Source organism: Heterodontus francisci, unplaced genomic scaffold, assembly GCF_036365525.1.
Source record: "Heterodontus francisci isolate sHetFra1 unplaced genomic scaffold, sHetFra1.hap1 HAP1_SCAFFOLD_61, whole genome shotgun sequence".
Taxonomy (NCBI): Eukaryota; Metazoa; Chordata; class Chondrichthyes; order Heterodontiformes; family Heterodontidae; genus Heterodontus; species Heterodontus francisci.
This window is the reverse complement of record NW_027141441.1, coordinates 9,152,253-9,169,261: the sequence shown is the minus strand read 5'-3', so window position 1 is coordinate 9,169,261 and position 17,009 is coordinate 9,152,253. Positions and strand designations below refer to the sequence as shown.

General features: G+C 47.1%; 3 protein-coding genes across 3 annotated transcripts; 2 read left to right on the top strand and 1 right to left on the bottom strand.

Annotated features, from left to right (window-relative positions):
- The first annotated feature begins 3,495 nt into the window (after positions 1-3,495).
- Positions 3,496-7,466, top strand: LOC137363454 (histone H2B 1/2-like). The gene is made up of 2 exons (XM_068027279.1): positions 3,496-3,503; positions 7,100-7,466. Exons 1-2 carry the CDS (start codon positions 3,496-3,498, stop codon positions 7,464-7,466), a joined length of 375 nt encoding a protein of 124 aa, XP_067883380.1.
- Positions 7,467-8,468: 1,002 nt separating this feature from the next.
- LOC137363446 (histone H3-like) lies at positions 8,469-12,413 on the top strand. The gene is made up of 2 exons (XM_068027273.1): positions 8,469-8,936; positions 12,198-12,413. The coding sequence occupies exons 1-2, from the start codon at positions 8,505-8,507 to the stop codon at positions 12,411-12,413; spliced, it is 648 nt and encodes a 215-aa protein (XP_067883374.1). The 5' UTR covers positions 8,469-8,504.
- A 514-nt stretch (positions 12,414-12,927) lies between these two features.
- Positions 12,928-13,302, bottom strand: LOC137363426 (histone H2B 1/2-like). Its single transcript, XM_068027255.1, has one exon. It carries the CDS (start codon positions 13,300-13,302, stop codon positions 12,928-12,930), a length of 375 nt encoding a protein of 124 aa, XP_067883356.1.
- Between the last annotated feature and the right edge of the window lie 3,707 nt (positions 13,303-17,009).

Here is a 17,009-nt window from a genome sequence, read left to right as displayed (position 1 = left end):
TTAAGTAACTGAATAGTCCAATTCTTGATCCACACACTCGGCTACAGGTGGGGCAGATGGTGTTTGGTGAGGTGGATGAATGGGATACTTGAATTTCCAAATACTCCTCCCACTGTTTGCGTTTGGTTGCTACCTGGGCATGCCGACGTTGTTCAAACTGGCTGGCACCTTCACGGTTGCTTCTGCACCATTTTGGGTGGTCTCAGGTAAGAGATGCCCACGAATCAGTGGAGATGTTACTTATTTTTCAGGGAGTCTTTAAGGAAATTCTTGTAACGTTTCCTCTGCCCTCCTGGTAGTCTCTTGCCCTGACGGACCTCAGAGTAAAAAGCTTGATTTGGAAGTCTGGTGTCAGGCATGCGGATAATGTGGCCCACCCAACATAACTGACTAGCCATGAACAGTGTCTCGATACTGGGGTTGTTGGCCTGAGAGAGGACACTGATATTGGAAGCGCCTGTCCTGCCACTGAATTTGCAGGATCTTGCGGAAGCACCGCTGGTGATATCTCTCCGGGGTTTTGAGATGTCTGCTGAACAGTGTTGATGTTTCCGACACATACAGGAGGGCAGGTAACACTGCAGCCATGTCAACCATGAGTTTGTGTCTGATTTGAGGTCTTTTTCATCAAACATTCTTTTCCTCAGACAACTCAAGGCTGTGCTGACACACTGGAGGTGATGCTGAGTGACATTTTTAGTTTAGTTTAGAGATACAGCACTGAAACAGGCCCTTCGGCCCACCGAGTCTGTGCCGACCATCAACCACCCATCCATACTAATCCTACACTAATTCCATATTCCTACCACATCCCCACCTGTCCCTATATTTCCCTACCACATACCTATACTAGGGGCAATTTTTAACGGCCAATTTACCTATCAACCTGCAAGTCTTTGGCATGTGGGAGGAAACCCACGCAGACACAGGGAGAACTTGCAAACTCCACACAGGCAGTACCCAGAATTGAACCCTGGTCCCTGGAACTGTGAGGCTGCGGTGCTAACCACTGCACCACTGTGCCGCCCTATATGCCGCTGTGCCGTCTTATGTGAAAAGGTTGAGCAGGTTGGGCCACTGCGCCGCTACTGTGCCATCTTATGTGAAAAGGTTGAGCAGGTTGGGCCAAAACTCACTGGAGTTTAGAAGATTGAGAGGTGATCTTTTTGAAACCTATAAGATTCTCAGTTGCTGGACAGGTAGATGCTGAGAGGATGTTTCTCCTTGTGGGGAATGTAGAATTAAGGGCCACAGTTTCAAGATAAGTGGTCTCCCATTCAAGAAGGAGATGAGGAGGAATTTCTTCTCTCAGAGGGTTGTTCATCTTTGGAATTCTGCTCTCCAGAGGATTGTGGAGGCTGGGTCATTGAATATATTCAAGGCTGTGATAGATAGATTTTTGACCTACAAGGGAGTCAATGGTCATGGGCGCAGGCAGGAAAGTGGAATTAAGGCCACAATCAGAACAGCTATGATCTTACTGAATGGCGCAGCAGGCTCGATGGGCCAAATGGCCTTCTCCTGTTCCTATTTTGTCTCTTATTATCTTCTTACACACACACACTCAACCAGTGTGTGGCGGATCTAGAATTAATCCCACTTTCGTACAAAATACCAGAGACTGAAAGGTACAGAATTAATCCCACAGCTATATACAGTGCCACCGACAGGGACAGAATGAATCCCATGCTCACATACAGCATCAGGAATTGAAAGATACATGTGATTCCCACCCTCACAGAACAATATCAGACTGAGTTACAGAATGATTTCCACATTCACATAGAGCACCACTGACTGCTAATTAATTCATCCCACAATCACACACACTACCGGAGGCTGGCAGATACAGAATGTATCGTTCACTTTCACTAAGTACTAGTGAGTGACAGGTACAGAATGAATCCCAAATTCACAAACTGTACTAGAGAATGGCAGATCCAGTGCCAATGACCAATTCAGAAAGAATTCCAAATTTACACATGACACTAGAGATGGAGAGATACAAAATTAATTCCACATCCACACTCTGCGAGAGACTGATCGTTACAAAATGGATCCAGAACGTGCAGACAGTGCCAGAGACTGATCGTTACAGAATGAAATAAACACTCACATGCAGTACCAGAAATAACAGAAATGGAATTGATACCACACACATATGTGATACCAGCGATGGAGCATACAGAATGAATCACACACACATAACAGGAACAGAGATAGAGTTATACAGAATGAATCTCACACTCATGTACAGTACAACAGATTAACAGGTAAACCAACAACCTCAAACACACATACATTACCAAGGGTCAGTTCAGAATAACTGCAAAACTCAAATAATGTGTTAGAGGCTAAAAGATACAGATGAATACAAAACTCACACACAAGATACCAATAGATACAGCCTGAAAACTGCACTCAAACACAGTACCAGATACCGACAGATAATGAATGAATCCCACACTCATACTCAATACCAGAGACTGACAGATGCAGAATGGATGTCACACTAAACTTCTTCTTAGGCAATCCCTCGGTAAGGAGGATGACTTCCTTCCACTCCAGGGTTGTGGGTTCTTAGGTAACTGAATAGTCCAATTCTGGATCCAGACACTCGGCCACAGGTGGGGCAGATGGTGCTTGGTGAGTTGGGATAATGGGATTCTCCAATTTCCAAGTACTCCTTCCACTGTTTGCATTTGGTTGCTTACTGGGCATGTCGACGAATTTTGAACTGGCTGGCACCTTCGTGGATGCTTCTTCTCCATTTTGGGTGGTCTCAGGCAAGAGATGCCCATGAATCAGTGCAGATGTCACGTTTTTTCAGGGAGTGTTGAAAGGAAATTCTTGTAACGTTTGCTCTGCCCTCCTAGTAGCCTCTTGCCCTGACGGAGCTCAGAGTAGAAAGCTTGTTTTGGGACTCTGGTGTCGGGCATGCGGATAATGTAGCCTGCCCAACATAACTGACTCACCATGACCAGTGTCTGGTTACTGAGGATGTTGGCCTGAGAGAGGACACTGATATTGGAGCGCCTGTCCTGCAACTGAATTTGCAGGATCTTGCGGAGGCACCACTGGTGATATCTCTCCAGGGTTTTGGGATGTCTGCTGTACAGTATCTATGTTTCTGACACATACAGGAGGGCAGGTAACACTGCAGCCATGTCAACCAAGAGCTTGGTGTCTGATTTGAGGTCTTTGTCATCAAACATTCTTTTCCTCAGATGACTGAAATCTGCCCTGACACACTGGAGGTGATGCTGAGTGTCATTGTCGATATCTGTCCTTGGTGACAGGAGGCCCCCAAGGTATGAACAGTGATCCACATTGTCCAGTGGTTCGCCGTGGATCTTGATAGTCGGGGGGCAGTGTCAGGGAGCAGGTTGGTAGAGGACCTTTGTCTTCTGGAGGTTTAGATTAAGGCCAATTATTTCATATGCCTCTGTGAATGCATCGATAAGGGTTTGAAGCTTGGCCTCTGAGGGTGTGCATATGCCAGCGTCATCAGCATACTGCAGCTCGATGACAGAGGTTGGAATAGCCTTGCATCTGGACTGGAGGCAACATATGTTAAATCGTTTCCCAGCAGGTCTTGCAGCATCTGTGGAAAGAGAAGCAGAGTTAACGTTTCAGATCAGTGACCCTTCTTCGGAACTGGCAAATATTAGAAATGTCAAAGGTTATAAGCAAGTAAGTCGGGGGTGGGGCAAGAGATAACAAAGGAGAAGGAGCAGATTGGACAAGGCCACATAGCTGACCAAGAGGTCATGGAGCAAAGGCAAACAATATGTTAATGGTGTGTTGAAAGACGAAGCATTAGTACAGATAGGGTGTTAACGAACTGACGATTGAACAGCAGCAAGTACAAACATGAAAACAAACAGTGGGTAAGCAAACTGAACAAACTACAATGAAATGAAATGAACAAAAGAAAGAAAATTGTAAAATATGTAAAAAAGAAAAAAGAACCAAAAATAAAAGTAAAATGACGGGCCCCCGTCCTTGACTACATTCCAATGCATGGTACCCACCGTGCTGTCAGCACAATTCCTGACTGACAGAGACTGAAAAGGCAAACTGACAGCTAAAAATCCATAAGGCCGCTTGCGTATATGGAATTCCCGCCGAAATTCTAAAATACGGCAGAGAAGCACTCTTGACACAAATACATGGTCTCATTTCTCTCATCTGGAAGGAAGAGAGCATGACAGGGGATCTCTGAGATGCCGTAATTGTGATCATCTTCAAAAAAAGGTGACAAGACAGACTGTGTTAACTACAGAGGGGTATCCCTGCTGTCCACCACAGGGAAGGTCATCACAAGAGTCCTTCTCAACTGCCTCCTCCCCGTGGCTGAAGACGTCCTACTGGAATCACAATGTGGATTCTGTCCATCAACAGACACAGTGAACATAATCTTCACAGCAAGACAACTTCAAGAAAATGTAGGGAGCAGCAGCAACCTTTATAAATGGCCTTCTCTGTCCTGACAAAGGCCTTCGACTCGACCAACTGGGAGGGATTATGGAACGTCCTCCTCAAATTTGGCTGCCTGGAGAAATTCGTCACCATCCTCCGATGACTGCATGAGGACATGCAAGCTGTAATCCTTCCCAACAGCCCTACCACTGAACCAATGCTAATATAAACTGGGCTCAAGCAAGGCTGTGTCACCACACCAATGCTCTTTTCTATCATCCTCGCCCCAACACTCCACCTCATCTCCTCACACTCACATTACCAGAGACTGAGAGACAGAATGGATGTCAAACTCACACACAGTACCAGAGTCTGAGAGATACAGAATGAATCCATACAGCACCAGACACTGAGAGCTACCGAATGACAGAACACTCTCAAACACAAAAGAAGAGAGTAAAATAATTGAATTAACTGCACACTCACCTACAATAGCAGAGACACAAGGACACATAAGTGTCCTCCCAACAACAGCCAGGACATTTCCAGGGAGGTTTACACGGGCAGCGGCTCTTTCAATATAAACTGGGTTTGGAGAGAGTCTTTATGAAATATACTTCCTGATTGCAGGTAGGGTGTTTGTGATTGGTTGCAAATCTTTAATCTGATTGGATGGGGAAAGACACCAATTAGAGAATTACAATATAAAACCTTTGTGACATCACTTCCAATCACCCAATCACAATCTTTACTTTCCCCCATCCGTCAATAGCACAGAGCTGTGGGATTGTCTATTTAATCCGCACTCGGAAGGGGTTTGGTTTATTTCTGTGTCTGAAATTGGAACTGAAGATGGTTGAGGAGAAGAAGAAAGCTCTACACAAACATCAGTAGCGCAGTCTCAATCAACGGGTGGGAATCTGAAAGTTTCCCGATCAAATCTGGAGTCAGACAGGGCTGTCCTCTGTCCCCGGTCTAGTTTGTTTGCTGTATTGAACACTTTGCTGAGTCGATGAGGAAGGATGCGAGCATAAGAGGGGTGACAATCCCAGGCAGCGGAGGCACTCAGGTCAAAACCTCCCTGTACATGGATGACGTCGCCGTTTTCTGCTCGGATCCGCTGTCCGTGCGCAGACTAATGAGCATCTGCGACCAGTTCGAACTGGCCTCGGGAGCCAAAGTTAACCACGGCAAGAGCGAGGCCATGTTCTTTGGCAACTGGGCTGACCGATCCTTTGTCCCCTTCACCGTCAGGTCAGATTACCTGAAGGTGCTGGGGATATGGTTCGGAAGGGCCGGGGCGTGCACCAAAACATGGGAGGAGCGAGTAGCCAAGGTACGACAAACGTTGGGCATGTGGGGGCAGCGATCTCTCTCCATTGTGGGTAAGAACCTGGTCATCAGGTGCGAGGCGCTCACGTTGTTGCTCTACATGGCGCAGGTCTGGCCTATACCCCACTCCTGCGCCGTGGCAGTCACCCGAGCCATTTTCCGCTTCGTCTGGGGATCTAAAATGGACCGGGTCCGGAGGGACACGATGTTCAAATCTCTGGACAAGGGCGGGAAAAATGTACCCAACGTGGCCCTCATCCTGATGACCACCTTCGTGTGCGGCTGCATCAAGCTGTGTGTAGATCCCCAGTAGGCAAACTCCAAGTGTCACTACGTGCTGAGGTTCTATCTGTCCCCGGTGTTGCGAAGGATGGGCCTGGTCACATTGCCGCGGAACGCACCATGCAGTTGGGCGGCGCCGTACCACCTATCCTTCGTGGAGCAGTTTCTGCGGAAAAACACCTTTGACCACCGGTCCATCAGGCAGTGGTCTGCACGGAATGTCCTCAAGGCCCTACGGGAAAAGGAAACGGTGGATCCTGTCGGATGGTTCCCCGAGCAGACCGTCAAAGTCATTTGGCGGAATGCCTCATCACCAGAACATTCAAACAAGCACCAAGACGTAGCTTGGCTGGTGGTGAGAAGGGCCCTCCCCGTCAGATCCTTCATGCACACCCGAAGTCTCGCCCCCTCCACAGAGTGCCCCCGCGTTGACTGTGGTGGGGAAGAGACGGTCGCCCACCTCCTCCTGGAATGTGCCTTTGCAAAGCAGGTGTGGAAAGAGATGCAGTGGTTTTTGTCAAGGTTCATCCCAAGCACCTCTGTAACACAGGAGTCTGTGCTCTGCGGGCTGTTCCCAGGGACGCACACCGAGACAAACATCATCTGCTGCTGGAGGACTATCAATTCGGTGAAAGACGCCCTTTGGTCTGCCCGAAACTTGCTGGTCTTCCAGCGCAAAGAGTTGTCCACCACCGAATGTTGCAGACTGGCACATTCCAAGGTCCAGGACTACGTGCTGAGGGACGCACTAAAGCTTGGGGCAGCCGCAGCAAAGGCTCAATGGGGAAAGACCACAGTGTAAGGTTCCCCCACCAAGCTGGACTGAGGAGCTGGATCAATGGGAAACCCCTCGAACTGTATCGTTAATATTCTCAATTGCTGTAAATGTAAAACTGTAATTGACATGACAATTGTGAAACGGAAGGGTTGGGAAGAAACTCATGACAGTATTGAAGGAAACTGATCTCCCTTGCAATGTTTGTATTTTTTGGTGCTGTTTGGAAACTGTTTGGCAATGTAATTTTTACAGATTTTTATGAATAAAGTATATTTTGGAAAAAAGAAAGAAGAAAGCAGCTCCTAAGAAGGGCGCCAAGAAAACCTTAAGTAAACCATCAGCAAAGGGCGGCAAGAGGCGGAGAAAGTCGAGGAAGGAGAGTTACTCCATCTCCATCTACAAAGTGATGAAGCAGGTTCACCCCGACACCGGCATCTCCTCCAAGGCCATGAGCATCATGAACTCGTTTGTGAACGATATTTTCGGGCGCATCGCGTGTGAGGCTTCCCGCCTGGCCCATTGCAACAAGAGCAGAACCATCAGCTCCCGGGAGACCCAGACCGCCGTGCGCCTGCTGCTGCCCGGGGAGCTGGCCAAGCACGCCGTGTCAGAAGGGACAAAGGCGGTGACCAAGTACACCAGCTCCAAGTAAAACTGCACAATGGACTGAAAAACATCCCAAACACAACGGCTCTTTTAAGAGCCACCCACAATCTCTCTGAAAAAGCTACAACTTCATCTCTATGGTATCGATTTGTTTTGTTTCTTATATATGAAAAGTCTGGAACTTTCTAATTGCCTTTGTGATCTCTGTTTTATCCCAGGTATATTTGGGTGATTCACTTTCACTGTCTGTGAGATCTTTGTGTCTCTACTTAATGATGCCGTGTAAATTAATTACTGACCACTGACCGCAAGTGCGCTTTGATTTCAGACGCGTTCATATTCGGCCCCTTTCCTGTATTCCGCTAATAAAAGCTGACAGATCAGTTCTCAGTCACTTGTTTCCCTTGTTCAAGCTTGGCCTCAATAATTAATAAGTACATTATCTGGAAACCCCGCTGTTGTAGGAAACCTCAGTCTCACATTTCAACTCCTGACAATAAAACACTTTCTCTCCGCTTTTGTCTCCCACAAATAGGTTCAATCTAGAATCAGTGATTCGGTATCTTGACAAAGATTGACCTGAAATGTATCCGTTTGCAGAATGCTGTGAAAGAGACTTTCTGCCGCCGCTTCCAGACTGTTTCAAAAAGGACGGAGAATAAACCCGAATAGATACCAGATTGGAAAAGTGTATCTGGAACTTGTGACAATGTGTGGAATAATACAAGAGAAAGAGTTTAAAATCTTTGCTGTAAAAGATCTTTGCTGACAAATATCATTGAAATGTTCTGATCATGTTCATAAGATGAATTAAATCAAATTTCTCCTTTGTCAAAACTGTTGTTTCCGGCACTGATATTGGCGGTTTTTTAAAAATTGAGTAATCAGTAATAATCGACCAATCGGAGGCAATAGCTTCCTGTGTTTCTGTTTATTATCGGGGTTTGGTTTAAACTGACTGGGCGTCGGGTTCCAGCCAATTACTGCTCAGGGCGGTTCCTCACAGAGTTTAAAAAGGCGGATGTGCAGCAGATTCAGTATTAACAGTCTGTGTGTCTCAGATTGTGCAGAATCCGTTGAGAAAATGGCCCGGACAAAGCAGACAGCGCGTAAATCGACCGGAGGGAAAGCTCCTCGCAAACAGCTGGCTACCAAAGCGGCCCGGAAGAGCGCTCCAGCCACGGGTGGAGTAAAGAAGCCTCATCGCTACAGACCCGGCAGTGTGGCTCTGAGGGAGATCCGCCGCTACCAGAAATCCACTGAGCTCCTCATCCGCAAACTGCCCTTCCAGCGCCTGGTCAGAGAGATCGCTCAGGACTTCAAGACAGACCTGCGCTTCCAGAGCTCGGCCGTCATGGCCCTGCAGGAGGCCAGCGAGGCTTACCTGGTGGGGCTCTTTGAGGACACCAACCTGTGCGCCATCCACGCCAAGCGAGTCACCATCATGCCCAAAGATATCCAGCTGGCCCGCCGCATCCGCGGGGAACGCGCCGAAAACCCGGCTTCAGTAACAAGTGTAACAAGGGCTCTTTTCAGAGCCACCAAATCAGCAAAGGAAAGAGCTTCCATCTCTGTTCATCATCAAACACATTAGATTGGAGGGGCGGTCACATGGTTTCTGTTTTGTCACATCACTTTCCCGAAAGGCCTGTCGGACTGAGAGCTGATCTGGAATTTAGAAAGCAGCATTACCGGAGACTCATTGCTGTTCAGCACAATCTCAACCCTGCTCCTGGGATCCGTTAGCTGACATTTGGGGAAAAGAAATGGATCCCAGTTTTATTTGGAAGGCATTAATGGAGCCAGCTCCGTTCACATGAGGGTTATTTACAAACATTACCCAATGAGTTCGCTAATAGTTGAATCCCTTGGAGATCGGTACACAGGACATGTAAGGCAGCTCGGTCACACTGACTCGAACCGCCAGTTCCCCGGGGTTGCAAACCCTGACACTGCGGGGAAAGAATCCCCGACTCTCCCGCCGCCGGGGGAGTAGACAGCTTTGTGTCCGGAGAATAGGGAGGGCCGGGGGGGAAGGCACATATTAAAGCGCTGCAATGGACTCAGCTCCCGTGTGTGAGCAACTCTCAGATTGCGTCCTCTGGGAACAGTGCGGTCTGAACAGATCAGGTTAGGAGAGAAACATACAGCCCGAGAATGGCCTCTTCCTGCATTTACTCTGCTCCGGGAGCAAATTCTCATTGAGAAGCCGGAGAGAGAGAAAAAACAGAATTGAAACTGTCTGCATGCGAAACAGGTCAATCCACTGTTACAATAACTCCATCTCTGATTCCCTCCTGACAGTAACCAGCCCTTTCACAGAGACTGTGGGTGGCTCTGAAAAGAGCCTTTGGTTTATTAGATGATATTTTGGCCGCTTTACTTTTTCTGGGAGCTCTGAGCACTGGTTTTCTTGGGCAGCAGCACGGCCTGGATATTAGGCAGCACCCCACCCTGAGCGATGGTCACTCCTCCCAGCAGCTTGTTGAGCTCCTCGTCGTTGCGGACGGCCAGCTGCAGGTGTCTGGGGATGATGCGGCTCTTCTTGTTGTCCCGGGCCGCGTTCCCGGCCAGCTCAAGGATTTCAGCGGTCAGATACTCGAGCACAGCAGCCAGATAGACCGGGGCTCCGGCACCCACACGCTCAGCATAGTTACCCTTTCTCAGGAGTCTGTGAACACGGCCCACTGGGAACTGCAGTCCAGCCCGGGAGGAGCGAGACTTGGCCTTGGCCCGAGCTTTCCCGCTGGTCTTTCCTCTTCCTTTTTTTTTATTTCCATAATATACTTTATTCATAAAAATGTGTAAAAATTACATTGCCAAACAGTTTCCAAACAGCACGAAAAAATACAAACATTGCAAAAGAGATCAGTTTCTTTCAATAATGTCATGAGTTTCTTCCCAACCCTTCCGTTTCACAATTGTCATGTCAATTACAGTTTTACATTTCCAGCAATTGAGAATATTAACGATACAGTTCGAGGGGCTTCCCATGGTTCCAGCCCCTCAGTCCAGCTTGGTGGGGGAACCTTACACTGTGGTCTTTCCCCATTGAGCCTTTGCTGCGGCTGCCCCAAGCTTTAGGTCGTCCCTCAGCACGTAGTCCTGGACCTTGGAATGTGCCAGTCTGCAACATTCGGTGGTGGACAACTCTTTGCGCTGGAAGACCAGCAAGTTTCGGGCAGACCAAAGGGCGTCTTTCACCGAATTGATAGTCCTCCAGCAACAGTTGATGTTTGTCTCAGTGTGCGTCCCTGGGAACAGCCCGTAGAGCACAGACTCCTGTGTTACAGAGCTGCTTGAGATGAACCTTGACAAAAACCACTGCATCTCTTTCCACACCTGCTTTGCAAAGGCACATTCCAGGAGGAGGTGGGCGACCGTCTCTTCCCCACCACAGCCAACGCGGGGGCACTCTGCGGAGGGGGCGAGACTTCGGGTGTGCATGAAGGATCTGACGGGGAGGGCCCTTCTCACCACCAGCCAAGCTACGTCTTGGTGCTTGTTTGAAAGTTCTGGTGATGAGGCATTCCGCCAAATGACTTTGACGGTCTGCTCGGGGAACCATCCGACAGGATCCACCATTTCCTTTTCCCGTAGGGCCTTGAGGACATTCCGTGCAGACCACTGCCTGATGGACCGGTGGTCAAAGGTGTTTTTCCACAGAAACTGCTCCACGAAGGATAGGTGGTACGGCGCCGCCCAACTGCATGGTGCGTTCCGCGGCAATGTGACCAGGCCCATCCTTCGCAACACCGGGGACAGATAGAACCTCAGCACGGAGTGACACTTGGAGTTTGCGTACTGGGGATCTACACATAGCTTGATGCAGCCGCACACGAAGTTGGTCATCAGGATGAGGGCCACGTTGGGTACATTTTTCCCGCCCTTGTCCAGAGATTTGAACATCGTGTCCCTCTGGACCCGGTCCATTTTAGATCCCCAGACGAAGCGGAAAATGGCTCGGGTGACTGCCACGGCGCAGGAGTGGGGTATGGGCCAGACCTGCGCCACGTAGAGCAACAACGTGAGCGCCTCGCACCTGATGACCAGGTTCTTACCCACAATGGAGAGAGATCGCTGCCCCCACATGCCCAACTTTTGTCGTACCTTGGCTACTCGCTCCTCCCATGCTTTGGTGCACGCCCGGGCCCTTCCGAACCATATCCCCAGCACCTTCAGGTAATCTGACCTGACGGTGAAGGGGACAAAGGATCGTTCAGCCCAGTTCCCAAGGAACATGGCCTCGCTCTTGCCGTGGTTAACTTTGGCTCCCGAGGCCAGTTCGAACTGGTCGCAGATGCTCATCAGTCTGCACATGGACAGCGGATCCGAGCAGAAGACGGCGACGTCATCCATGTACAGGGAGGTTTTGACCTGAGTGCCTCCGCTGCCTGGGATTGTCACCCCTCTTATGCTCGCATCCTTCCTAATAGACTCAGCAAAGGGTTCAATACAGCAAACAAACAAGACCGGGGACAGAGGACAGCCCTGTCTGACTCCAGATTTGATCGGGAAACTTTCAGATTCCCACCCGTTGATTGACACTGCGCTACTGATGTTTGTGTAGAGCAGTTGGATCCAATTGCAGATTCCCTCCCAAAACCCCATTTTGGAAAGCACGTCCATCATGTAGGTGTGCGATATCAACAATCTCACAAATACCTTGACGAAGAATGGTTATTTTCCGCAGCATTTACTGTACTTATAGACAGAGAACTCATCTCCTTGGTCGGTACTTAATTCACCTCATTTGCCTATATTCTTCACCAATCAGGGCACTGACAAACGGAAGAGGGCGGGATTTACCCGCCACACTACCAGAAGCAGAGAATTTGTCAATTTCACAAAGCCCGCCAATTTCATTCTCGGAAAAGAGCGGATTAAAATAAATGTCATCCTTAGTCAAAGATTTCAAATCCCTTCTCTTTTTTTTGTTTTATTCAATTCTTTCCGTCACCAATCACAAGCGCGGTTTAAAAATGTTGTGTAAATTGTGGTTCATTCTACAATCGTTTACAAACTGTTCCAGTTGGGAATAAATCCCTGTTCATAGCATTTCCCTGAAGGAAAACACTCAGTTTAGTCTTCAATCAGAGCCCAGTGTCCTTCTCTGAAAAGAGGAAGCCGGATCTGCTCAATCTGCTCTGTTCCTGTTCTGGCGAGTTGCTGTGAATAAAACGATGAATCAGTTCACATTTCAGGAATAGAGTGAAGGGACTAAGGTCTGACCTTTACAGCTAAAAACAGCTGTTAATGCAGTCATTGAGGAGCTGTGCAATAATAACAGCTTTTAGCAAAAAAGCGAAGGCGGATGAGCGGATTATGTGTCCGTGTACAGTTTATGGGACAGAAGACACAGGTACAGCAGTGGGAACGTTATTATGTTATACATTGTTCTAAAATAATTTAATAGAGATGTTCGGATGCAGCTTTTTCAGAGAGATTGTGGGTGGCTCTTAAAAGAGCCGTTGTGTTTGATCTGTTTTTCAGTCCATTGTGCAGTTTTACTTGGAGCTGGTGTACTTGGTCACCGCCTTTGTCCCTTCCGACACGGCGTGCTTGGCCAGCTCCCCGGGCAGCAGCAGGCGCACGGCGGTCTGGATCTCCCGGGAGCTGATGGTGCTGCGCTTGTTGTAATGGGCCAGGCGGGAAGCCTCACCCGCGATGCGCTCGAAAATATCGTTCACAAACGAGTTCATGATGCTCATGGCCTTGGAGGAGATGCCGGTGTCGGGGTGAACCTGCTTCATCACTTTGTAGATGTAGATGGAGTAACTCTCCTTCCTCGACTTTCTCCGCTTCTTGCCGCCCTTTGCTGACGGTTTATTTAAGGCTTTCTTGGCGCCCTTCTTCGGAGCTGCTTTCTTCTTTTCAGGCATCTTCAGATTCAATTTCAGACACAGAAATAAACCAAACCCCTTCCGAGTGCGGATTAAATAGACAATCCCACAGCTCTATGCTAATGAGGGATGGGGGGAAAGTAAAGATTGTGATTGGGTGATTGGGAGTGATGTCATAAAGGTTTTTTAACTGTAATTCTCTAATTGGTGTTTTTCCTCATCCAATCAGAATAAACATTTGCAACCAATCACAAACACCCTTCCTGCAATCAGGAAGGATATTTCACGAAGATCCTCCGGCCCCAGTTGATATTGAAAGAGCCGCTCCCTCTGTACAGCTCCCTGGAAATGTCCTGGCTGTTGGTGGGAGGACACTTATTGATGATTCTCTGTCGTTGTGTCTCTGCTATTGCATGTGAATGTGCAATTAATTCCACTGCTTTTAGTCTGTGGTACTGTGTTTGCACATGTTATGTAATTCGGTAGCTCTCGGTCTCTGGTGCTGTATGGATTCCTTATCTATCTGTCAGACTCTGGTACTGTGTTTGAGTATGACATCCATTCTGTATCTGTCAGTCTCTGGGATGGTACGTGAATTTGGGACTGACTCTGAATCTGTCAGTGGTTCTGTATGTGTGGAATTCAAGCTATCTGTGTCAGCATCTCACAATATGTAGGAGTTCACGATTTATTTGTCAGTCTCTGGTAATTTTGGCAGTTACTGAATCTGCCAGTGGTACTGTAGGAGTGTTTGTGATTGATTTTGTATGTGTCAGTCTTTGCTACTACATCGGAGTGTGGGATTAATTTTGTATCTCTCAACCTCTGGTAGTGTGTGAGATTGTGGGATGAATTGATCAGCAGTCAGTGGTGCTCTATGTGAATGTGGAAATCATTCTGTAACTCCGTCTCATATTGTCATGTGCGAGTGGGAATCACATGTATCTTTTAATACCTAGTGGTGTGTGTGAGCATGGGATTCATCCTGTACTTGTCGGTGGTACTGTATGCATCTGTGGGATTGATTCTGTACCTTTCAGTCACTGGTATTGTGTATGAAAGTGAGATGAATTCTGGATCTGCCACACACTGGTTGTGTGTGTGTGTGTACACGTGTGTGTAAGAATATAATAAGATACGAAATAGGAGCAGAAATAGACCATTTGACCCATCAAGCCTGCTCTGCCATTCGATAAGATCATGGCTCTTCTGATTGTGACCTTAATTTCACCTTCCTGCCTGCGCCCATAACCATTGATTCCCAACCATTGATTCCCATGTAGATCAAAAATTTGTCGAACAGAGCCTTGATTCAATGACTCAGCCTCCACAGTCCTCTGGGGAACAGAATTCCAAAGATGAACAACCCTCTGAGAGAAGAAATTCCTCTTCATCTCCTTCTTGAATGGAAGACCACTTAGCTTGAAACTCTCGCCCCTCCATTCCCCCACAAGGAGAAACATCCTCTCAGCATCTACCTGTCCAGCCCACTGAGAATCTTATAGGTTTCAATAAGATCACCTCTCAATCTTCTAACTACAGTGGGTATAGGCCCAACCTGCTCAACATTGTCTCATAAGGCAATCCTTCATCACAGAAATCAGCCTAGTGAACCTTATTTGAGTTGATTCCAATGCAAGTATATCCCTCCTTAAGTAAGGAGACCAAAACTGTATGGAGTCCTTTAGTTGGGTTGTCACTAATGCCCTAGACAGTTATAGTAAAACTTCCCTACTTTTATACTCCATTCCCCTTGCTAAAAATGCCAACATTCCATTTTCCTTCCTAATTACTTGCTATACCTTCATGCTAACTTTTTGTAATTCATGTACCTGGCACCCAGATCCCTTGGTACAGCAGCATTCTGCAGTCTCTCTCTATGTAAGTAATATTCTTTTTTTCTATTCTTCCTGCCAAATTAGACAACCTCACATTTTCCCACATTATACTCCAGCTGCCAAACTTTTGCCCATTGACTTAACCTATCTATATCTCTTTGCAGACACTTTATCCTCTTCATAACTTTCTTTCCTATCGATCTTTGTCACATCCATAAATTTGGCAACAATACACTTGATCGCTTCATGTAAGTTATTAATATAGACCATACATAGTTGAGGCACCAGCACTGATCACTGTGGCACTCCATTAGTTAGATTGCGAAAATGAAAATGCCCAATTTATCCCCACTCTCTGTTTCCTGTGAGTTAGCTCATCCTAGATCCATGTGTGTATAGTCTTCAGTTTGTATCTGTCAGCATCGAGTGCTCCATGTGAGTTTTGGACTCTTTCTCAATCTCTCAGTGCTACTATTTGTGTGTTAGATTGCTTTAGATGACTCAGGCTGAGGAATTGTGAGTGAGTGCAGTCATCAACCGATGCCTTTCAGCACCTGGCACTGAGCATGTGTTTCAGCATCACTCTCCATCTGGCAGTGTCTGGTACTCTGTATGAGTATGGGATTCATTATATAATCTTCTGTCCCTGGGACTGTTTGCAAGTCTGGATTCATTCTACATAAAATGTCAGCACAGCAACAGGCCACTGATGTGGTCGGTTTTAAGCAGACAATACGTTTGAGGTATTGCCTAGTATTAAATATCTGTCACTGTGAACACAATAGTGAAAGATAATGTATCCTACAATCTAATACCGGATTGGTGTGCAAGTGTAACTCAGACTGTACGAAGCAATTTGATCAGTGTCATTCAGTCGGACAGTGAGAATTTTGGACTTGCATGTAAAATGACCCTATACATCTGGAACTGTACAGTATCTTCCATCTGACACTATATGTGGTTTTTGGACTGGTAGAAAGCTTATCGCTCACTAGACAAATCAAATTTATATTGTATCTTTTAGTTCCACAATCCAGATAAGTTTTAAACTGGAATCTGAGTTTGTATCTTAGGTTATACTGTTTTTCATAATCTCTCAATCTGATTATGCAGTTGAGATATGGACTAGTGTCCAAATGTGGGTGATGCAGTGGTTAGCACCGCAGCCTCACAGCTCCAGTGACCCGGGTTCAGTTCTGGGTACTGCCTGTGTGGAGTTTGCAAGTCCACCCTGTGACCGCGTGGGTTTCCGCCGCGTGCTCCGGTTTCCTCCCACAGCCAAAGACTTGCAGGTTGATCAGTAAATTGGCCATTGTAAATTTCCCTAAGTGTAGGTCGGTGGTTGGAGAATGGTGGGGATGTGGTAGGGAGTATGGGTTTAATGTAGGATTAATATAAATGGGTGGTTGTTGGTCGGCACAGACCCGGTGGGCCGATAGGCCTGTTTCAATGCTGAATCTCTAAATAAAAATAAATACATTATGGGAATTAATACTGCAACTTCTAAACTCATAACGTGTAAATATTTAGCTGGTATTTAACCTGAATCTCAGAGTACATTATTGAGGTTAATTCTGTAACTTTGAAACTGGAACCACGTGCCAGTTCTATATGTATTTAAATTGTAGCTGAGGTTAGTCATAGAGTCAGAGTTATACAGCATAGAAACAGGCCCTTCAGCCCATCGTGTCCATGTCAGCCATCAAGCACCTATCTTTTCTAATCCTATTTTCTAGCACTTGGCCTGTAGCCTTGTATGCTATGGCATTTCAAGTGCTTATCTAAATTATTCTTAAATGTTGTGAGGGTTCCTGCCTCTACCGCCCCTTCAAGCAGTGTGTTCCAGATTCCAACCCCTCTCTGGGAGAAAAGGTTTTTCCTCAATTCCCCGCTCAACCTCTTGCCCCT

Excerpts from the sequence above, each read along its gene's own strand:
- LOC137363426 (XM_068027255.1), bottom strand. The coding sequence starts at position 13,302 with ATGCCTGAAAAGAAGAAAGCAGCTCCGAAGAAGGGCGCCAAGAAAGCC.
- LOC137363446 (XM_068027273.1), top strand. The coding sequence starts at position 8,505 with ATGGCCCGGACAAAGCAGACAGCGCGTAAATCGACCGGAGGGAAAGCT. Across the intron at positions 8,937-12,197 it reads ACCCGGCTTCAGTAACAAGT|GGCACTGACAAACGGAAGAG; the intron begins GTAACAAGGGCT and ends TTCACCAATCAG.